At 45.6% G+C, this 24,535-nt stretch overlaps 1 protein-coding gene across 1 annotated transcript in view; it reads right to left on the bottom strand.

The window, feature by feature from the left end:
* Nucleotides 1-890: 890 nt before the first annotated feature.
* BUB1 (BUB1 mitotic checkpoint serine/threonine kinase) overlaps nt 891-24,535 on the bottom strand; it is a 189,241-nt gene continuing 165,596 nt past the window's right edge. Inside the window, 5 exon segments of the mRNA XM_030195939.1 lie at nt 891-1,483; nt 6,069-6,175; nt 7,214-7,391; nt 7,503-7,660; nt 7,779-7,940. Coding sequence (XP_030051799.1) covers nt 1,288-1,483; nt 6,069-6,175; nt 7,214-7,391; nt 7,503-7,660; nt 7,779-7,940 — 801 coding nt within the window. The 3' untranslated portion in view covers nt 891-1,287.

Below are 24,535 nucleotides of genomic sequence, written 5' to 3'. Positions count from 1 at the left end.
TTGACCCTCATACATATCAGGTGTGTTCTCTCTGGTAAACTCTCTTTGATTTCTATTGGGTCTAACAAGCCAGATTATCAGGAGAAAGATAAAAGTACAACAAGCTTTAGTTACTTTTCTGGTCATGAGATTTTTTTTTCACTTTGGATCACAGTTGAACACACAAAAGAAACATACAAAGAGCATAAAAATAATTTTTAGCTGCAATGTCACATTTTGAAGGCGATTTAAAACAGAAAGGTATGATTGATAATAAAAAGAAAAAAAAACTGAAAAAAATAAAAAGAACAGTTTCATGTCAAGAATTAACTATTAATCCAAAACTATAAATAAGACATTCTGAAGTATTTAAAAAGATGCAGGCAAGCTGCTAAAGAAGCTGGAAGTTTCCTTCACCTTGACAGTAATTCTGGGCTATACAAAATGAAAAGTTGACTAGTTGCACTATATACTACTATGAATCCTCTGTGAGACTAATCTCAAAATAGTGTGAAGCAGCTTGATCCTCACCAAAAACACAAAATGAGTGCTATTTTGTTTAACCTTGAAGGCGCATGAATGTAAACAGATCTGTCACAGCAGCATTATGTTAGTTGCCAGAGAATGTGGTAAAGGCGGCTAGCTTAGCAGGTTTAAAAAAAAAAAAAAAGGTTTGGACGGCTTCCTAAAGGAAAAGTCCATAGACCATTAGTAAAATGACTTGAGGAAAATCCACCACCTATTTCTGGGATAAGCAGCATAAAATGTATTGAACTTTTTGGGCATCTTGCCAGGTTTTTTTGTGACCTGGATTGGACACTGTTGGAAACAGGACGCTGAGCTTGATGGACCTTTGGTCTGTCCCAGTGTGGCAATACTTATGTACTTATGAACTGACAGATGAGTATAAGTATTGGGAAAAGAGCATTTATTTTCATCACTTGATACAGTTGTGGTTATGTATCATTTAGCAAGACTGAAACAGAACTTTCAACTGAAATGCTTGTGCATCTCTAGTTTACATCTCTGAACACCACTTTGTTATACTAGTTAAAAGTGATGTCCTTGGTAAATTATAATTCTGGGATCATTAGATTACAGTATGCTCAGCACAACACTGTTACCACACCACATGATTTAAAACAAACTTTGTTTGCAATTACATAAAACAATGCAACCCTATTCCCTTAGAGCGCACAACAACATTTTTTTTTTTACAACATATCAATGCATTCATAAATTAACTGACTTTCATAAGTCATCAAAGTGGCTAAAATGGAACAAGGTGAGAATATATCCTCAAAGTATTTATTTTCGCGAATGTTTATTTTCTAAGAGTAGAACGACAAGTCTATTGCGACAGGACTTGATCTTGTTCCGATACTGGTCTTGAAACAAAGCTGTTAATCTTTCACGGAGATCTCCCAAAGAAGGCAGATGATGACAGTCAGGGACATTCAGCAACGTAAAAAAGAAATCATTCCACAGCTCCATATGTGGGGTTCTAGAAATAAAGGTAAAAATGAAATATTAACATATGATCTGTAGCTTGATACTTGTGATGTTACCAGCTGTAATGGGTTCCTTCACAGACAACTGGATAAGTGACATAACACTCGAGCTCAGAAAAACAAACGGATATGACTTCCCATGCAGCCATTACTTCATATTCAGCTGTCCACAGTGAACTCGCATTACGAGTAAACAACTTGGCTTTTCCCATTGATAAGCAGGGTGAGTCAGCCATACAAGTGGGGAATCCTATAGCTAAGGGTTGCCCCATGCAAGTTCAAAGTTTAGACTTCCTTGGATAACCTAGAATTCTTTTTGGGTGTGGACTGAATTAAAAAAGGTCTTGGAGAACTACTTAACCAAGTGCACTGCTTTTGTGAGGCATATTATTCAAGTAGTATCAAAATGTAAAGGATGATCGTGATGCAGTTCTCCAGGTTTCTTTAATGAAGACCCAGAAGAGGCCACCGATATTATGGCTCTAATTTGATGCCTTGTTACTGAATCTTCTAATTCCTAGGCTGTAACACTGAGATATGCAGGTTGCTAGCCAGTTTGATGAAATTCCTTTCAGTTTGGCTATGTAGCTGTGTTATTTTCATATAGCATGCCTGTTTTCTTTTACAGTCTACTATTTGCAATACCTGCTTACCTTTGTGAGTATGTGACTTTGGGAAGAAAGTGGAAAGCATTATGAATACAAATTCTTTTGAAAGAACTTGGTTAGGAATTTTAGTTCTACCAATTCCAAAGGCTAAAACAGATATTTCATGACTCAGTTTAGAACAACATTTGATGGTTTCTTAATTGGAAGTTTCATATGCCAAAATTCATTAATGGAACTAGAAACCATTTGTTTTCATTCCGGATTTAACATAGTAACTGTCAGCAGATAAAGACCTGCATGATCCATCCAGTCTGCCCAACATGGTAGCCATAGTTGAATCTGGCACTCTGAATAGGTTGAACTTCTTAACGATTAAACTCTGGTATACTAAATCTCTCCCTGCCAATTTTGGGGTACAGACTATAACGGTTTGCCAGGCACCGGTCCTATTTCATAACTATTGGAGTTGCCGTCAAAGCCCACTCCAGTCATGATCCCGATCTGTTTTTGCCATTTATGAGACCTAGACATAGAAGTCTGCCTGGCATTGGTCTTATTTCCCAACTTCTGAAGCTGCCATCAAAGCTCACGCCAGCTATGTAATTTAACTTTTGCTTTAGTTGGATTCCATCCTTTTTCCTTATAGTGATCCTCTGTTTATCTCACACATTCTTGAATTACATCACTGTTATTCACAACCTCCTATGAGAGGGCATTCCAGGCACCCACCACCTTTCTGTGAAAAAGTATTTCCTGACGGTGCTCCAAAGTCTTCCACTCTGCAACCTCAACTCGTGACCTCTAGTTCTACCACTTCCCCATCTCTAAAAAGATTAGTCAGCATATTAATACCTTTTAAGTATTTAAACATCTGTATCATATCTTCCCCATCCCTCCTTTCATCTAAGGTATACATATTAATGTCTACAAGTCTCTTCTCATACATATTTTTGTTGCTGTCCTCTGAACTGCCCGGTCTTTTGATGTTCTTGTAAGATATGGCCTCTAAAACTGAATGCAACACTCTAAATGGGACCTCACTAATGACTTGTACAGGAGTATTAATACCTCCTTTCTTCTACTGAACATACCTCTATTTATTTACATTTGCTCACACCTTTTCAGTAGTAGCTTTAAGATAAGTTACATTCAGTTACACTGAGTATTTCTCTGACCTTGGAGGACTCACGATCCAAGTTTGTACTTGAGGCAATGGAGGGTTAAGTGATTTGCCCAAGATCACAAGAAGCAGCAGTGGGATTGGAACCAGCCACCTCTGGATGTCAAGACAAGTGCTCTAACCACTAAGCCCTTCCTATGCAGCCTAGCATCCTTCTGGCTATGACCACCACATTATCACATTGTTTCATTGCCTTAAGATCCTCCAACACTATCACCCCAAGGTCCATCTCCTCATCTGTGCTTTAGTCTCTCACTCCCTAGAAAATACAGCTCTTTTGGAGTTTCTACACCCCCATGTGCATCACTCTACACTTCTTTGCATTATATTTTAACTATTGAAACAACACTACCCTCCACCAAACAATTTATTAACAACAAATTTCATCCGAGAGGAAAAAGCCTCAACAAACCCATATTAACTTTGAGTCTGTAACAATGGCTCTAGTCTTATCATAGGCATACAAAACCTCTCATTTATTACGGTCTCCTTTATTATGTTTTACTGTTTTTGTAAAACTCATCACTTATCTTCACACATCTCTTTGGGTAGCTCTCCCATTAAATTCTATTGCCCATTACATTTTTTAACTGCCAAACAGACCATTCTTCTAATCTTTTTAGATCCCTTCTCACATTGTCCACACTCTCCAGGGTGTCTACTCTGTTTCAAATCTTTGTGTCAACCGCAAAAAGGCAAACTTCCCTTCTAACCCTTCGGCAATTTCACTCACAAATATGTTGAATAGAATTGGCCCCAATACCGATCCTTGGGACACTCCACTACTCACCTTTCTTTCCTCCAAGTGAATTCCATTCACTACCATACTGTCAATCAGTCTGCCAGTTTCTAGTTTGGTTCACTACTTTGGATCCTAACTTTAGCCATTTAATTTGTTCACAAACCTCCTATGAGAAACTGTATCAAAGGCTTTGCTGAGTACAAATAAATCACATCTATCACATGTCCTTGAGCCAGTTCTCTGGGCACCCAACCAAAATCAGATTTGTTTGATGTGATTTTCCTTTTGCAAAACCATATTGCTTTGGATCTTGTAAGCTATTGGATTCCAGGGATTTTACTATCAGTTCCTTCAGCAGTGCCTCCATTACTTTTCCAACAATCAAAACTGAGGCTTTCTGGCCCACTTCTTCTCTGTCATCATTTTTATGTTGAGGAACCACATCTGCTCTTCTCCAATTCTATGGAACCACCCCAGTCTCTAAGGATCTATTACACAAATCTTTAAAAGGGCCCACCAGAACCACATTGAGCCCCTTAAATATCCTTTAATATCTTTGCCACAAGAACTGAATTAGTATCATTGGCATTTTTTTTTAAATAAAACCCTCATGGAAACATATTAAGTGATTAATTTGACAGACCACCATCATTTAATAGAGGCCTGTCTTTCCCAGTGCTAGTATTTCAGTCAGTAGTCCCATGGACAACATGTAAAACCTATTGGATTAGTGAAGGCCACTGGAGTTCAAACTAAGTCCTCGAGTAGATCTTCTTTAAGCTCCTCAGAATGTACTCCTCCTCCTCTCTCCATCAAGTAATGCTGCAGGAAGTTCAGTTGGATAAGTTAATATATCAATGCATGCAGGAGGTAATAAAAAAAATCTAAAAAGGTGGCTACTAGCCCTCTCCCAGCTGCTCCTTGATCCAGAGTTTTAGCTCCTCTGGAGATCCCCCACAATAGTCTAGCAATGAGGATATTTCCCAAGATATTTCCTCGAAGGACCTTTAGCTAGTTATCAGTCATATGGAGATTATGCTCAAGACCACAGTTTTGCATGTAGCAACTTTTTCCTCAGAGACAGTAGACAAATGTTAGCACTGACAAATCTCCATTGTAGATAAGCAGTTATTGACTCTTGATGCTCAAATCTCATCTCTGCAGGGTGCGCCTGTCTTGGCCATTAAAGACCATTAATATTCATTCTAAATTTGAAATAATGATAATTTTCTGTAGAGCTAAGTATTTGCTATTTCTAAATTTTCCTTCTACATATCTTGACACCCAAATACAGGCAGTTTTGGTTCTGGCCGAAACTGAATCTATGGCCAAAAACTACAGTTCATTTTCAGCCGGAATCCCCACCCCACCACCCTCCTGACAGAAAACACATTCTCCCCTGGGGCCACCCAACACTGCCTTCTTGGACTAGGAGACTCAGAGAGCATTTTATACAATTCAGAAGCACATCCATCTGGTCCTTGTGCTTTAAAGGAGAGAAGAGCTATGTTTTATTGTTTTTTAGCATGTCCACTTTTGCTAAAGGCAATTCAAGTTGCCTCTTTTGCATTCACATCATACTGGATGATTCCATCAGGAAAGAAAAATCATTTCATCTCAAATGTGGAATGCATTTAGAGACTAGAAGACCACTTATTCATATTTCAACTGCAAAAATAGGTAATTAACCCACAAACATTTTTCCAGGTTAGTATATGAAGGCCAAAGTGTTTAAAAAACCTGAATAGAGAATGTTGTTTGGAAGGAATATTAAGACATCTTTCTGTAATGGAGGCATCATTTCGATTTTAGAAAAGGCATGATGGGAGGAAAATATAAAAAAGAAAATAATCTCAATGGCCAACTGCTCTTTCTTGGAATGCTGTGGCCTTTTCACATGAGACACACACCCACAATGAAAACAGGGACTAATTCACCATGTTACTCAATACCTATATGGAGGTTTTTGAAATACGAATGTAAACTTTGCCACCAAGACATTTTATTAGGACACATTTTATAGCTATATTTTGTAAGAAAAAGATTACCTTTTGGAAATGCCATCAATTCTCCACACTCCTTGTTCATTTTTCACCTTCATGTAATGACCAAAAAGCATGCAATAAACTGTTCCAGCAATTCCAAAGTAATCAGTCTAAAAAAAAAAAAAAAAAAAAGCCAGTGTAGATGAAATTGAAATTCTCTTAAAATTGGGGGGGGGGGGGGGGGGGGGGGGGGGGGGGGGGAGGAGGACAGGAGAAGGAGCTCTGGTAATTATCTCCTGCTCTTCCAGTTCAAACAAGTTTCACTCTACTTTTATATTCCCTTACTTAACTCCACCCAGCTATCACAGTGACAATCCTCACCCAAGGCCAACAAATCACAGCTCTCTCCAGAACTTAGCTAATGTGGACCTAAGATCTAGCCATTAGGTGTCACCACTGACTTGATGGATGACATTCTCTCCCCCCAAACACTGAATATTGCCTTAGTTAAAATCTCCAGATCAGACCTGTCTGGGGAGGAAGCCAAGTCTCCTAAAAGGCAGTGTACAACACCTGTTGCTGACAAACCAGATTAATTTTCTTTCATCTTAAACTTTGCTGAAATACAGATTTATAATGAGAAGATGATGTGCTCTGAAGTATGGGGAGAGAGCTGCTCTTGCTGTAACAGCTCATGTCCGCCAAACAATGGCATTAATGCAGGCTTTAACAGAATTTTGTGCATGGTTGTACATGCTAGTCATACCTTATTGCCTTTGAATATTTTGTATTTCTCCTGTTTTCTTTCCTTCTCTCTTCTGACTTGTGGGCTTTAGGTCGAAAATTAACAATGATTTTTTCCCCTCTTTTTTTTTTTTAAATATTAATTCATTTTCTCCATGTTTTCCTTACCAAGTGTTATGCTCGTATATTTTTTAAAATTCAATAAATTAAAAATAATTAAAATAGGTTTATTGACAACAGGCGTTTTATACAGAAAAGAGGCATATATTTATTTCTATTGGTTGCAATACCTTCTCGATTCACAATAAAATATTAAAAAAAAATCATCATTTTTGCAAAGATAATTCACAAAAGTCATGCCAAGATTGATCAGCAACCATTGTACTGTCAGCGCTGCACTATTGCATTGCAATACAAATATAAAAGCTCCTAGTATAGATGTCCGAAATGGAAATTAAGACTACCTGGTAGTTCCATGGTTTCTTCGTTAGCATTTCAATACACTGGAAATCAGATGTTTCGCACTTTGCCATAAATGCAGTCCCTTTAGGGAATAATTTCATGTCTATGCTTTGCCCCAAGTCAATCAATGCTAACCCATGAGACAAACTGTCTAGACTGCAGGCATCATTCTCCAGAAACCTGAAATGAACAAACATGTTTATTGCAATACATTTGAAATGTGAGAGAAGCACAAAGGAAACCAGGTTTCAACATAGTAAAACTATGGAAATTTTGCTTTAAGTTACTTGCCTTTCTCCAAGTACAAAATTGTCTGGTTTAATGTCCCCATGAATGATTCCAACTTTATGGAGCTGTTCCACCATGTGCAGAATGCTGATTGCAAAGTAGATGACTAAAGGCTGTGGCATCACCTTCTCACTCAGCTTTCTATACAAATTTATGGCATTCTGTATTAAACAATTAGTGTGACAAAAAAAGAAAGAAAGAAAAATATATGTATTTTTAATGACTCAAGACAATTTACAAAACTACAAGCACAGATGATAAAGTTTAAATATATCCTACCAATAATGATCCATAGTTGTAAAGCTCTCCAACCAAAACACTTCCATTTCTGAAGAAATGGGCAGAATAAAAGTTAATAAAAAGATGGTGCAGATTTGGCTGGAATCTCTCTCTCAGCTGAGTACCTATATAGAATTCCCAGGGCTTTGATGGTTTCTGCACCTGTAACCAATATGTAACAAATTATGTTACCAAAGTAAAGGTAAAATTATGTATCATACCTGATAATTTTCTTTCCATTAATCATAGCTGATCAATCCATAGACTGGTGGGTTGTGTCCATCTACCAGCAGGTGGAGATAGAGAGCAATCCTTTTGCCTCCCTATATGTGGTCATGTGCTGCCGGAAACTCCTCAGTATGTCGATATCCAAGCTCCATCCGCAGGACTCAGCACTTAGAGAATTACACCCACAAAGAGACACTCTGCCCAGCTCACCACCGCCGAAACAGGGGAGGGGAATTAACCCAGCTCATCCCCACACAAGTGGGGGAGGGGAATCCGTCCAGCTCATCCCCGCGGAGCGGGGGAGGGACACCACACCCGCCGATGCGGGGGGATCTGGCTTATCCTGCAACCGCAACCGCGGGAGGAGCTGACTGACCCTAACACCGCCGAAGCGGGAGGGGTACAAAGCTGCCCTACAGCCGCACGAAGCGGGAGGGAGTGCCGGCAGAATTTAAATCTCAATCCAGCCCCGTAAAACGGAGGGGAGAGGAATGCAGCAGCTCACTGTAACACAAACTCGTCTCAACTCTTGAAGAATCCAAGTGAAAAAATAACTTGAACACGAAGTCTTCCTGAACAGGAACTGAAGACTAAACTTGAATCTGAAATGCAACCAGAATATAAACAGTACAGATATCTGGGAGGGACTATGGATTGATCAGCTATGATTAATGGAAAGAAAATTATCAGGTATGATACATAATTTTACCTTCCATATCATCAAGCTGATCAATCCATAGACTGGTGGGATGTACCGAAGCAGTACTCACCCAGGGCGGGACATAGAAATCCCTGACCGCAACACTGAAGCTCCAAACCGGGCCTCCGCCCGAGCAGCCACAGTCAAGCGGTAATGCTTGGAGAATGTATGGGCCGAAGCCCAAGTTGCCGCCTTGCATATCTCTTCCAAGGAGACGGAACCGGCCTCTGCCATCGAGGCCGCCTGAGCTCTTGTGGAGTGAGCCTTCAGCTGGATAGGCGGCACCTTCCCCGCGGCCACATAAGCCGCTGCAATGGCTTCCTTGACCCATCTTGCCACTGTAGGCTTAGCAGCCTGCAGACCCCTACGAGGACCTGCAAATAGGACAAACAGATGATCCGAATTCCGGAAATCATTGGTCACTTCCAAGTATCTGATGATGACTCGTCTCACATCCAGACATCTGAGAGCAGAGTATTCCTCTGGGTAGTCCTCCCTACGAAAGGAAGGGAGACAGAGCTGCTGATTCACATGGAAGCGAGAAACAATCTTGGGCAGGAAGGAAGGCACTGTGCGAATAGTCACTCCTGCCTCAGTGAACTGCAGAAAAGGCTCGCGACATGAGAGCGCCTGGAGCTCGGAAACTCTTCTGGCTGAAGTGTATAAAATAATGAGTGGAATGGATCGGGTGGATGTGAAGCGACTGTTCACGCTATCCAAAAATACTAGGACTAGAGGGCATGAGTTGAAGCTACAGTGTGGTAAATTTAAAACGAATCGGAGAAAATTTTTCTTCACCCAACGTGTAATTAGACTCTGGAATTCGTTGCCGGAGAACGTGGTACGGGCGGTTAGCTTGACGGAGTTTAAAAGGGGTTAGATAGATTCCTAAAGGACAAGTCCATAGACCGCTATTAAATGGACTTGGAAAAATTCCGCATTTTTAGGTATAACTTGTCTGGAATGTTTTTACGTTTGGGGAGCGTGCCAGGTGCCCTTGACCTGGATTGGCCACTGTCGGTGACAGGATGCTGGGCTAGATGGACCTTTGGTCTTTCCCAGTATGGCACTACTTATGTACTTATGTACTTATGATAGCCACCAAAAGACTGCTTTCAACGTCAGGTCTTTCAGAGATGCCCTCGACAAGGGTTCAAAAGGCGGCTTCTGCAATGCTCTTAGCACCAGATTGAGATTCCATGCAGGCACCACAGAGTGCAGAGGAGGGCGCAGATGATTAACTCCCTTAAGAAAGCGCACCACATCTGGCTGTGAAGCCAGGGAAACACCCTTCAGGCGGCCCCTGAAGCAAGTCAGAGCCGCTACCTGGACTTTAAGGGAACTGAGCGACAGGCCTTTCTCCAGACCTTCTTGCAGGAACGCCAACAGTGAAGAAATTGGAGCAGTGAAGGGAGAAAGTGAGCCTGCTTCACACCACGCTGCAAAGGTACGCCAAACCCTGGCGTAAGCAGTAGAAGTAGAGCGCTTCCTCGCTCTCAGCATAGTGGCGATGACCTTGTCTGAGAAGCCCTTCTTTCTCAGACGCTGCCGCTCAATAGCCAGGCCGTAAGACCAAAGGGGGAGGGATCCTCCATCACCACGGGACCCTGATGTAACAGGCCCTGCTCCACAGGCAGTCGCAGAGGATCGTCGACTGAGAGCCTGATCAAGTCCGCATACCAGGGACGTCTGGGCCAGTCCGGACCCACCAGGATTATCCGGCCCGGATACTTTGCCACCCGGTCTAGCACCCTGCCCAACATGGGCCAGGGCGGGAACACATAGAGAAGCTCTTGTGTCGGCCACTGTTGGAGAAGAGCATCTACTCCCAGGGATCGAGGGTCCCGTCTTCTGCTGAAAAAGCGCGGCACTTGGCAATTGGCCGATGACGCCATCAGATCTAGGCTCGGCTGGCCCCAGCGCTTCGTGATGTCCAAGAACGCCTGAGCAGATAGCTGCCACTCTCCGGGCTCCAAGGTATGGCGACTGAGAAAGTCCGCCTTGACATTCATGACTCCGGCAATGTGGGCCGCTGACAGCTGTTCCAGGTTCGCTTCCGCCCACTGGCATAGATTCATGGCCTCCTTGGCTAGAGGGGCGCTCTTGGTACCTCCCTGGCGGTTGACATAGGCCACAGCAGTGGCATTGTCCGACAGGACCCGTACTGGCTTCAACGCCAGTACCGGGATGAACTCCAAAAGCGCCAACCGAATGGCTCTGAGTTCCAGGAGGTTGATAGACCACTTTGCCTCTGCAGGAGACCAGAGCCCCTGCGCTGTCCTTCCCAAGCAGTGGGCTCCCCAGCCCGTCAAAGAGGCGTCCGTCGTGACGACAATCCACTCTGGGGTCACCAGAGGCATTCCTGCAGACAACTTGTCTGTCTGCAGCCACCAGCTCAGCGCCTTGCGCACTGCTGGGTCCAAGGGAAGGCGCACAGCATAATCCTCCGACATCGGAGTCCAGCGCTGCAACAGAGAGTGTTGTAGTGGTCTCATATGAGCCCTGGCCCAGGGCACTACTTCCATCGTGGCCGTCATAGAGCCCAACAGCTGCACATAGTCCCAAGCCCGAAGAGGAGAGGCTACTCGGAACTGGTCCACCTGAGCCTGAAGTTTGACAATCCGATTGTCTGGCAGGAACCCTCTGCCCACTTGGGTGTCGAATCGAACTCCCAGATACTCCAGGGACTGAGTCGGGCGCAGCTGACTCTTCTCCCAGTTGATGATCCACCCCAGGGAGCTCAAAAGAGCAACCACCCGGTTCACAGCTTTGCCGCACTCTGCATAAGAGGGGGCTCGGATCAACCAGTCGTCCAGATAAGGATGGACTTGTACTCCTTCCTTTCGCAGGAAGGCCGCGATGACCACCATTACTTTGGAAAAGGTCCGCGGAGCAGTAGCCAACCCGAAGGGGAGGCTCTGAACTGGAAGTGTCGTCCCAGGACTGCAAAACGCAGAAAGCGTTGATGAGGAGGCCAGATGGGAATATGCAGGTATGCTTCCTTGATGTCCAAGGAAGCCAAGAACTCTCCTGCCTTCACTGCCGCTATAACAGAGCGGAGAGTCTCCATGCGAAAGTGCCGCACTTTCAGGCCCGATTGACCCCTTTGAGGTCGAGGATAGGCCGGACAGAACCTCCTTTCTTTGGTACCACAAAGTAATGGAGTAACGTCCCTTGCCAATCTGATTTTCTGGCACCAGAACGACTGCACCCAGGCGGATCAGGTTGTCCAAGGTCTGCTGCACTGCCACAGCTTTGACCGGAGACTTGCAGGGAGAGAGTACAAACCCGTCTCTTAAGGGTCGGCAGAACTCTAGCTTGTAGCCGTCTCTGATGACTTCCAGCACCCAAGCGTCTGAAGTTATTGTGGTCCACTCGCCCAGAAACGAGGACAGCCGTCCTCCAATCTGCACTGGGGCGTGGACCAAGGCCCCGTCATTGGGTACGAGACCCTGGGGGAGGACCGGAGGGAGCACCTCCGGGACGGCGGTCTCTGCGAAAGGAATGCTGCTTGGGGGAGAAAGTCCTCTTGAAGGAAGAGGGGGCAGAGGAGCCCGACCTGCCCGGGTGGTACCGACGGGCTTCCTGAAACCGTCCTCTGGAGGTACCGGAACAAGTACTAGCCCGAGCCCTGACCTCTGGTAATTTTCTTGCCCTTAGACGTGCCGAGATCGGTCACAATTTTGTCCAGCTCGACCCCAAAGAGCAGCTTGCCTTTAAAAGGCAATCTAGCCAGGCGGGGATTTAGAGGCCTGTGGTCAGAGACCAATGTTTCAGCCAAAGCCACTGCCGCGCAGAGACTGTCTGAGCCATGCCTTTAGCTGAGGCTCTCAAGACATCATACAGCAAGTCTGCCAAATAGGCTAAGCCCGATTCCAGGGCCGGCCAATCAGCCCTCAAGGAATGATCCGAGGGGGAAGCCCGCTGCACCATAGTCAGGCACGCCCTGGCCACATAGGAACCGCAAACCGAGGCCTGCAAACTTAAAGCAGTCGCCTCAAAGGACGACCTTAAGGCCGCCTCCAATCTTCTGTCTTGAGCGTCCTTTAGGGCCGTGCCACCTTCCACCGGCAAAGCCGTTTTCTTAGTCACCGCAGTGATTAAAGAATCCACGGTAGGCCACAGATAGGCCTCACGTTCACTTTCAGGCAAAGGATAGAGGCGGGACATAGCCCTAGCCACTTTGAGGCTCGCTTCCGGGACATCCCATTGAGCCGAAATTAAGGTGTGCATGGCATCATGCACGTGGAAGGTTCTAGGCGGGCGTTTCGTCCCCAGCATAATGGCAGAGCCAACAGGGGCTGAGGGAGAGACGTCCTCCGGAGAGGAAATCTTCAAAATGCCCATGGCCTGCACTAACAGGTTGGGCAAATCCTCTGAGCTAAAAAGCCGCGCTGCAGAGGGGTCATCCGCTCCAACCGAGCGGGGATCCGTCTCCTCCAAGGAATCCGCAAAGGACCGTTGGGAGAACTCAGATACGCTGCCCTCATCTACATCGGAGGAGACAAGGTCCTCCAAGGCCTGGAATCAACCCGAGGGCGTTCACCTCCGGGGACCTCAACCTCTTTACCAAACGAGGGAGCAGGGGCAGCGTTTTGCATAAGGAAGGCCTGATGCAGCAGCAAAACAAACTCGGGGGAGAAACCCCCCAGCCTGTGCACTTCCGCAGCCTGGGCTACAGCCCTAGACGCACCCCCAACCGGCGCTCGCAAGCGCGGGGGAGAGACATGCTGCGCATCCAAAATGGCGTCTGGCGCGACACTCCGCGAAGGAGCCGCGCGGGAAAAAACGGCGCTTAACTTTAGCCGCTTGGTGCCGTCGCCCAAATTAAGGGCGTCCATGGCATTAATGTCTCCCTCAAGGGCGGCCCACAAAGAAGCCGTCCGAGCCGCGTGGCCGGCCAAGATGGCGGAGGCGAGCAGCGGGGGATGGGCGTTTATGGCGGGAAAAACCGCCACACCGGAGGAAGGACCGGGACACTCATCGGTCACGAAACTGTCACCCAACAAGGGCGAATCAGACTTTAATACCCCCGCATCCCCTCTAGAAGCGCCTAAGCGATCCGGGGAGCGACTCTTTGCGCCCTCGCCCTCCGACGCCATATGCCACGTGGAGATCAATCGAGGAACCCCCTGCCCGCTATAAAAAGGTAAAAATTACCTGCTTTCCGCTCCGAGCTGTAACGACCTGGTGTCCCAGTGAGTAGCTGCAATAAACGTTTAAATAAACGCCTTTAAGGACGTTTAAAATTTTTTTTTTTTTTTTTTTAACGGAGCCAGCGGGAGGGGGGAGAAAAGGAGGGACCTGGCGCCACCAGGTTTGCACTTGCTCAAGAAGAGCCCTCAACCCCAGGCACTCAACAAAACCTAAAAATTAGGCTTGGAGGCCTAGCCAGAGCTGCTGCTGTGTGTGACCACCACCTGCTGAGATAGAGAACATACTGAGGAGTTTCCGGCAGCACATGACCACATATAGGGAGGCAAAAGGATTGCTCTCTATCTCCACCTGCTGGTAGATGGACACAACCCACCAGTCTATGGATTGATCAGCTTGATGATATGGAAACTGTAATTATGGTGTTTTATTCAAGGGAACATGCCTAATAATTTATCAATACAATCAAGACTTCCTGCTGGATGTAAAATGTTATCAGTTGAAAAGTACATTAGTTTTCTAGTAAAACGTGCAGAATTAAAAGCAACTGAGATAGCTAACGATGGGGCCATTTTACTAAAGGGTTATCGTGTGGCAACCTTGAACTACCACCGGTCCAAAATGGGTGCCAGTGGTAGTTCCACCTCCAGCGCGTGCCACTTCCAGCACTAGTGGAAATATTTAAAAAATATTTCTGCAGGGGTTACCAGGTGGTAATTGGTTAGCACCAGGTTAGCATGGGAGCCCTTACTGCCACCTAAATGGGTGTGGGTAAGTGCTCCCCCCCCCCCCCCCCCACCGAAATGGCTGCATGCCAATTGCAAACTTACCGCACAGCCATTTCTTTTTTTTGGCCTTTCAACCCATTGCTGTACAAGGGGCCTTGGTGGGTGGCAAAAACGGCCACCGCTGCTAGCGTAGGGCCCCTTTTAACGCAGCTTAGTAAAAGGGCCCCTATAGGAATATGCAGGATGGCAAAATGGCTGCGTGGCAACTGCGAACTTACCATACAGTCATTTCTTTTTCTGGCCCTTTTAATGCAGCTTGGTAAAAGGGCCCCTATAGGAGTGTTCAGCATGGTGAAAAAGTTCCACATTGTCTACCTAGATGTTCAAGAAAATTCAGCGTATACATATATTGTATGCTTTATACTATCACACTACGTACAAGATACTTAACAGAACTAAGATCAACAATGCAAAATGTATAAATTCACGTTAAATAAGACAGAGAATTAACAAAGTAATAAATGACAATTAGGTAAAAGTTCTTGAAACAGCCATGTCTTTGAGGTACATCAAAAATCATAAGTAACTACTTCTCAGTTTGGGAGGCAAAGCATTCCAGAGCAATGGAGCTTGTGCTCAGATGGTTTTAATTTCTCAGTAATCTGAGGTACTTGACAATAGGCAAACAGATTCCCCCAAGTGAAGGTAATAACCTTTGCAGTGCTTATAAAGATACGAAAGAACCTGGATTTCAATCACCTGAGATAATGCTAAACTGTTCAATATGATGATTACACATGCCATTCATACTACTGTCCTTCATTGGAAAAATAATGTATGAATGGTTGGGTCACATTTATTTAGAAAATATGAAGAAATAACAGCCCATAAAAGAGGCTCTCTTTTTTTTTTTTTTTTTTTGTAAATTTCTTTATTGACGTGCAGGACAAACTACCTATCACAAAATAATACAGAAGAATTGAACCAGCAGCAACAGCAAGGAATCCTAATAAAGATATACAGTAGTGTATGTTTCACATGCATGAAACATCCTGCTCATTTTCTGTTACCCAACAGACACCCCCCCTACCCCTCCACCACTTCCTGGAACCCCCTTCGAGCCAGAAAACAATGTCTCACATACATCCCAAAGGGCTCTGTAAGCTTGCCAGCGTACCTTATCATATGGCTGTAGCCTTTGTTTTTCCCATCTAGCCATTTGCACCATCTTTGCATGCCACCTCTGTAGGGGCAGTGTGCTCTCTGCCACCCAATACAACAGTATGGTCTTTTTAGCCAACAATAATGCCACACACAGAAACCGACACTAGGATGGAGACAGCCCCTGTTTGCTCAGCTGGAGTCATCCCCCAAGAGTAGAACACGGTATGACCACTCAGTACTCTAATCAGTTACACTCTTCAAGGATTCAAGCCACCCCCCCCCCCCCCCCCCAAATCTCCTGTAACCGCACACACTCCAGAAAGTGGATGAATCAGAGTATCCACCCTGGATTTACAGCGCACACAGGTGTCATCTTCCAGAGGCCCATTGCTTTCCCTAGCTCTGGTAATAAAGTGCATGCAGGAGCTTTAGCTGCATCTCTTGTCGATTTGCACTGGGGAGACTTTAGAGGACAATACAAAACATGCTAACAACTCTGCTTCGGTCACACTCCTCCCCAACTGTTCCCCCCATTGATCCAACTGAGCAGCACAAGAGGAAGGACGGTGCTACCCTGCTCCATTGCATACCATATGTGCTATATTTGTTGTTGTATGAGCGGGTGTTTGACAAACAGTTTATCCAGGAGGGTGAACCCAAGCCTCTTCCCCTGGATGAGATCAAGGAAGAGCAGTAGTGCCTCGACTGCAGGAAAGAAAAAAAAATCTGTTCTAGATCGTTGACATTGTGTTTTCGCCTGCTCAAACGTTGGAAAGACACTCCCCCCCCCCCCCAAGCTACAAAATGCCCAACGTATCGACATCCCCCCATCGCCCATGCTCGGAAGCGAGACACCCCCTGCCCCGCTGAGAAGGAGGGGTTATCAACCACTGATATAAAAGGAGAGGGTCCAGAAGCTCCCCCCAACATGGCATCTCCATCAAGCCTTACGCAGTGGCCGAAGCAGACAATGCACCCTCCTACTCCTCGCTGTTGGGCAGTTGCAACATATTAAAAGCCACGTAAGGGGATGAACAATCCTCCCAAATATAATCGCGGTGCGAACCTGCCGCATGCAATTCATGTATCCACCTGATCAACACCGCCACGTTATATAGACACAAGTCTGGAAGGACTGAGCCCCCCCCCCCCCCCCCCCCCGAGAGCGAACTAGCTTAGTGTATCTAATCCGTTGCCCCTTGGCCCACCCAAATAAATGCACCTATGGTCCCTTTATACAGATCTTCTTCCCGCTTAGCAATCCATATAGGCACCATCTGCAAGGGTATAGAATCTTAGGAAGCATAACCATTTTAACTAGTGCTACCCTACCTAGTAGCAAAAGTAGCAGATCTTTTCCAACGGCGGCATAGAAATTTAAAGTATTCCAATTTATCCTGAATGTTCTTGCGATAGACCACCTCCATGTCCCTATGCAGGTAAACCCCCAAATACTTTAAAACTCCAGAGGACCATGCCAGGGGGAAGGCGGGCAACCGCTGACTCTCACAGGGGGAGGGCATGGGCAAGGCCTCAGATTTCTCAAAATTGATTTTAAGCCCAGAGAAAGAACCAAATTGCATAATTAGAGACACCAATTTTCGGTCAGCATCCGTTGCTCGATTTAAGTATACAAGCATATCAGCGAACAGGTTGATCCTGAATTCCTGAGACCCGACCTTGAACCCTCCAAACTCTGATTGCCTAATCTTTGTGGCCAAGAGGTTCCAAAGACAACACAAATAACATGGGAGACAAGGGCATCCCTGCCTAGTGCCTCGCTCCAGCTTGAATTCTGAAGTTAAAGACCCATTAATCAGGATCTGTGCTGTCTGGTGACTGTAGAGAAACCTGATACCCCTTAAAAGTTTCCCAATGATGCCAAATTGCAGAAGCATCCAAAACAGGTAATCCCACATAATTTTATCGAAAGCTTTCTCTGCATCCAGGCTGGCTATTATAGCGTCTCCTGGGGTACCCCCAAATGTTTGCAAAGCCGACACTGCCCTCAATATATTAGAAGAGGCGCAGCGCCCCGGAACAAACCCAGCCTGGTCTGGGTGTATCAACTCCGGTAGTATGCTCCCCAGCCTCTGAGCTAAGATACTGGCAAAAAGTTTAATATCCTGATTAAGGAGTGAGATTGGGCGGTAGGAACCCAGCATTTCCGCATCCCTCCCTGGCTTGGGCAGTACTACAATATGAGCATGAGTCAGCGCCTCCCCCCCCCCCCCCCCCCCCCCCCCAGTATTGCATAAATGATGACAAAGTTCCTGAAAGGGGGGCCCGAGGACCCAAGCCATTAGGTCCAGGTGCCTTTGCCAATTTAAGAAGCCGTATAGCCTGGCATATCTCAGACACCGCAATGGGGGCATTTAAGGCATCCCGTTGGACTTGCGTCAGTTGCGGCAGATTCAAGTCCCTGACAAACGAGTCTCTCTGTGCCTTGTCCATCTCCCCTTTATCATAGAGTGCCCTTAGAAATCTACAAAGGCCTTCTGAACATCCTCTGGTGCCGCTACTACCCTACCCATTGGCGTTCGTATTTTAGTTATTACCTGCTTCGCTCCTCTCTGCTTAACCAGTGTAGTCAGCAGTCTACCCGCCTTGTTCCCCCATAGGTACATGTTTAACTTATACATAGAGATATCTTGGGATGCTCTTCATTTAGGAGGTCATTGATCTGTTGTCGTACAGCATTATATTCCTTCCTCATACCCTCATCCCTAGTCAAGATGTGTTTGCCTCGAAGCCCTTGCAACCAGTCAGCTCAATAATTGGCGCTCTCTCTGCGAGACTGCACTGTGTAGGCCAATATTTTCCCTCTTAGCACCGCCTTGCCCGTCTCCAGTAGGTGACAGGATCAACTGAATCCGGGTCATTATCTGCAAGATAATGCTCCCATGCATGAATCAAAAACTGCCACATTTTCACCCTTTCTCCTTGGTGCCACCGGACGTCCACCCACACCAAGCAATGATCCGAGACTGCCCCATCCCTCAATATCAGCAGTCACTACCTGGGACAACATGAAGGGGTCAAAGTATATAATCGAGTCTCACGTGGACCCCATGCACCTGAGAAAATAAGGTATAATCATGTTTTTTTCAGGATGTAACACCCGCCAGATATCACAAGACCCAACTCATGCATTAAGAAGTTCACCCCTCTATCTCTCCAGGCAGACGCTCTAGGTTTTGCAGGAGCGTAATCTACGAGGGGGTCCACAGTAATATTAAAATCTTCCCCAGAAACAATTGATACCACTCAAGGACACAAGATGTGCCAGCAGGCTGGAAAAAAAAAAAGGAGTGAGAGTACACATTGGGGGCATAAACAGAGCAGAGAGCAACCCTCTGTCCCACCACCTCCCCTGCCCACAGAACAAACCGGCCTTCCAGGTCTTGAACTAATTTGTGCAAAACAACCTGATGCTTTTTATGAAACAAAATAGCTACCCCTCTTTGCCTACAATTAAAGTAGGAGGATACCAACTCCCCCACCCAGCAATTATAGTGCTCTGCCCTAAATACATATCTTCACCTACCAGGAGGCAGCGTCCCAGTCCCGCCCCTCCCAGCATCCTCCCTCCGTGGCTCGAGTGAAACAGGAAAGAAAAGGAGAGAAACATCCCCCGTTGGCTCCCTAAGCTTCCAGGAATCCACCTGGCCCCAACCCTTGCCCCCCAACCCGACCCTCCTCCAATCCACCCACCCATACACACAGAAAAACCAAACCACACATAACCCACGCTCACCAGATGCCTTACCCTCCCTGCATACGTACACCTAGAAAACCCCTGACCATTACCCATAGTCCCTCCCAAGAACACACAGTGTTACAACTCCCCCTCACAGCAGGCCTCCTCCCCCCTCCCACCATAATCAGCAAGCCAAGACACAGTAAAAATAACCTGCCGCTTCGACATAGCAAACTTCCTTTCATAAAAAGTAAAAATTGGAAACAAGAACAGGTGCAAGAAAATCAGCGTGTGGTCACCCAAAACAGTCAAAAATAGTCAAACCATAAAACACAGCTCGGCTTATCAGTCGCAAACCAGGGGCGCAGTAAGCCGTTTTTCTCACACTCCCCGCTCTGGTTGCAAACAGACATCACTTTTTCTCAAGGTTTTTGTTATAGCGTCACATGCCCCCGAACTGAAAAAAATTGCACACCAACCATCATGCTGTCTGCTGCCCAGAAGGCCTTGAGCTCCTCGGTGTCCTCCATAAATAGTGTAGCATTGTCATGTACCACCCACACTCGCGCAGGGTATTGTAAAGAGAATTTAATTCCTTTGTAAATAGCTGAGAGCAATATGGCGATAAACACCTGTGTAGGCCAGAACATTTTAAAATAAAAGCTTTTGGGGGGGGGGGGGGGGGGGAACAATACAAAGGAACCAATAAAAACAGGAGCCAACACATTTAATATTTTATTTATTTATAACATTTGCATCCCACATTTTCCCACCTATTTGCAGGCTCAATGTGGCTTACATAGTTCCGTAAGTGGCGATTACCAGTTCCGGAGAGGAGAAATTTTAAATACAAATAATTAAAAATTGAGCATTCCCTCTTTGGAAGCCATTATAAAGCAGCAAATATAAAATTAAAACAAATAAAGTGGCTATGTCTGTTCTGGACCCCCCCCCCCCCCCCACATCAACTTAGCTGCCACATTTTTTTAGCGTTTGTAGTCTACATAGATTATCTGACAGTTCCAATAAATTTGTATTACAATAATCAAAATGCAGCACAAGGCCTTTTTTCAAGGGCTCAAGCTTCCTTCTTTGTTCCAGGAGCAATTAGACACTTTAAATGCACCCATTCAGGGGACCGAAATTCAAGTTGCTATTAAGAAGCTTAAGTTAGCAAAAGCTCCTGGGCCAGATGGCTTGGGACCCGAGTTTTACAAACTTTTGGGGACCCAAGTAGTGGGGCCATTTCGTTATTTGTGCCAGGCATTATGTTCTCTGGGTCAACCCACGGGAGACCTGACTCACACCTCTATAATAGTTTTGCCCAAACCTGGATGTGACAAGGAACAACTAGGCTCATATCGCCCTATTTCATTATTAAACCAGGGCAAAAAATTGTCATGGCTGCCTGATTGGGTGAGGTACTACCTTTTCTGATACACGGGGACCAATCTGGTTTCGTGACGGGAAGATTTGCCTCCACAAACACATTGCGTGCGCCAAGTGCTATTCAAACCAGGGGGAGGGGCACCCAGGAGATGATATAATTGTTAGTCTTGACGCGGAAAAAGCGTTTGATAAAATCTTACGGGAATCACCTCTTTTGTGTTCTGCCACAGTTTGGCATATTTGGAGAGTTCTTGAACGGGATTCAAGCCCTTTATAGTAAGCCCACAGCACAAATCTTGGTCAATGGAGGTATGACTCCTGCATTTGCCCTAGAGCAGGGCATAAGACAAGGCTGCCCCCCCTATCTTCCATGCTGTTTGCTTTTGCCATAGAGCCTTTGGCCGGTAAGATTAGACAGTCTTTGGAGGTACAAGGTATTGTTGTATGCACTCATGAATATAAAATCAACCTCTTTGCAGATGACATGTTGATTGTTTAGGACGGGTTGTCCTAGGGGATCCCCACCCTGATAGATCTCATTCAGAAATTTGTTTCATTCTCGGGGCTTAAGATCAACTTTGAGAAGTCGGAGGGTCATGGCACTGTGCTTGCAAGCACTGGCCTGACTGTCCTCTGGCATGGACACTAGGCCCTATGAAATACTTAGGGGTGTACCTTCATTTAGACTTTATCACTGTGTATAAGAAAAATATATGTGAAAAACTTGAGACGATTTGAACTCTGTGTCGTCGTTGGAGAGATTTCCCCATCTCATTTCTAGGAAGAGTGGCCCTAGTTAAAATGGTTCTTCTGCCCAAGATTTTATACCCCCTCCAAATGAGTGCTACTGTGGATTAACAGTAAAAATTGTATGGGGTGGGGGGGGGCTCGTTGTGCAAGAATTTGATATAACAAATTCATTAAAGACAAAAGTGAAGGGGGAGTTACCAGATCTCAGGGTCTATAATGTTGCAGCGATTATCAGGTGGCTTCGTAAACTGCATACGGGAGGCTCTGTATTTGCCCCTTCTTCTGTTTGGGAAAATGCCACTTCCCCCTTCTCTGTCTTTAATGCTTTGCATGGATGGGGTCTCGGGTTTAAACTGTCTCCCCTTTTGAAACCGCTTAGGCTGGCATAGGACTGGTGGCATCATTGGTTGGGGGAGCGTCTAGCCCATCGCCATTCGTGGAACTCCAAGATAATCCGGGATTCTCTGCAGGTCAGGGCAAAACTCCTTACAGAGTGGGCACATAAGGGTTGCAGATATGTGGGGAGGGAGGCCAGCTTCCTACGTTTTCTACATGCCAGGAGACTTGGCATCTCTCAAAATGTTTCTCTTTTCTACTATAGCTTTGACACTATCTTTCTACTCTACGACACCAAAGTCAAGAGGTATCCTGCATTCACTACACTCAACGTATTCATGCAGATGCCCACTGAACATAATAAACTCTCCAAATGGTACAAAGTGGGCCAAGGTGTGGAAACCTCCCCCCTTTTTTGCTCAACTAGCTGGTCAATGGAGCATAATGCTAGGGATGGGGGTGACGGAGCAGGAACTCTCTCGATGATTCCTACTGGTCTACAAGATAACGCCTAATGTGGGGCTTCGTGAAATCAGCTTAAGATACTACACAATGCATATCTCACCTCGAAGTAAGGGGCAAGGCAAGGGGTCTGTGGGATTCAGAGGAGTGTGACAACTGTCTGAGAAGCAAGGGAACTATAGTGCCACCATTTTCTGGAGTGCCCTATACTGAAGGTTTTTTGGAGGGGTGTCCTTGCTCATCTGGAGGGGTCACTGGTGCTTCCCTAGAATGGACCTACAGGGTCCTGCTTCTGGGTTCGGATCTGGTGGATCAAGGGTTCTCTCTCGATCATAAGTACATAAGTATTGCCATACTGGGACAGAGCAAAGGTCCATCAAGCCCAGCATCCTGTTTCCAACAAGTGGTCAATCCAGGTCATAAATACCTGGGAAGATCCCAAACATTTGGAATCTAGGTTCACCCTCCTGGTTCTAGTACTGGCCAAAACAAGTCATTTTACAACATTGGGTGGATAAGGACTCCTCCCCCTCTTGCTAAATGGTATGCTAGTTTGAAACAGTTGGCGGGTTAGGAGGGCAGAGGATCCTTTGCCAAGCCTGAGGGTGCACCCGGCCCATGCAGTGATTTGTGGCGAAAGAGTCACGAGAGATTGCTGCAGTTGTCCAGTTCACAGCACAATGAGGAGATAGCATAGGATAAGGATCAGTCTTTGGGGAGGGGAATAGTTAGCACAAACATTCAAGAGAAGGAATGGCATGAGTGAATTGTTTCACAATGGATATGTACATCAGAATATATTATTTATTTATTATTTATTTTACAGTGCTTATATACCACCATTTCCCACCTCTGGTTGGCTCAATGTGGCTTACAACATTTGAATAAAAAATAGACAGGGTACAGTAAATGGAAAGGGGTAAGTAGGGCAGAGAGGTAAGGATAAGAAATGGGTCCATAATAGCCAGTGCCAGAGCGCAATGGCAGCGTCCTGAGGTTAGTGAGGTTGGCCTGGATCTTTGGGGTATGCTTGCTCAAATAAGCAAGTCTTAAGCGACTTCCTAAAAGCCAGATGATCCTGAATCGCTTTCACTGATTTTGGTAGGACATTCCACAAATGGGCGTCGACGTAGGCAAAGGAGGAAGCATGCATGGTTTTATTCTTCAGCCTAGAACACGCAGGGTAACGGAGGGGTTAAGTAGGAGGCCGGCAGTTCTGAGACAGTTTCTTGGCGGTAGGTGGACAAGTGCACCAGCTTGTTTGTGCTTAAAGACAGCAGCATGTTTTTTGTATTAGTTGCATTTTGTAGTCTTCTTGCATTTTTCTTGTCTGCAGATGTAACATATTTCTCTTGTTAACACAATATATAAAAAAAAAACCCAAAAACAATAAAATGCATCAAAACCGTCAATTGCATGACTAATTATAATTGCCTATTCTCCAAATGAGCTCTGAAAAGACTACTTTGTTTATGAAAATGTGTTTTTACTAACATCCTACATAGGGCTCCATACTTAGTTTAGGGGGCAGTTATCAAGCTGTGTTAAGGCAATAATGTGCATTGTCCATCTCTTAATGGCACGCTAAAGGGCTCTAACACTGGTTTTGTTGGTTAATGAAGGATAGCGAATGATACATACCTGTAGCAGGTGTTCTCCGAGGACAGCAGGCTGATTGTTCTCACGACTGGGTTGACGTCCACGGCAACCCCCACCAGCCATAACAAAAACTTCGCGGGCGGTCCCGCACGTAGGGCACGCCCACCGCGCATGGCGCGGCCGTCTTCCCGCCCGTGCGCGACCGTTCCCGCTCAGTTGAATGACAAGCAAATTAATGAGTAAAAAGCAACTCCAAAGGGGAGGAGGGAGGGTAGGTGAGAACAATCAGCCTGCTGTCCTTGGAGAACACCTGCTACAGGTATGTATCCATTCGCTTTCTCCGAGGACAAGCAGGCTGCTTGTTCTCACGACTGGGGTATCCCTAGCTCTCAGGTTCACTCAAAACAAGAACCCCGGTCAATTGAACCTCGCAACGGCGAGGGTATAACAGAAATTGACCTACGAAGAACAACTAACAGAATGCAGCCTGACCAGAATAAATTCGGGTCCTGGAGGGTGGAGTTGGATTTAAACCCCAAACAGATTC

The sequence above is a fragment of the Microcaecilia unicolor genome, chromosome 3, assembly GCF_901765095.1.
Source record: "Microcaecilia unicolor chromosome 3, aMicUni1.1, whole genome shotgun sequence".
In the NCBI taxonomy this organism is placed as follows: domain Eukaryota; kingdom Metazoa; phylum Chordata; class Amphibia; order Gymnophiona; family Siphonopidae; genus Microcaecilia; species Microcaecilia unicolor.
The sequence above is the reverse complement of the archived record's forward strand: the minus strand, read 5'-3'. Positions and strand labels throughout refer to the sequence as shown.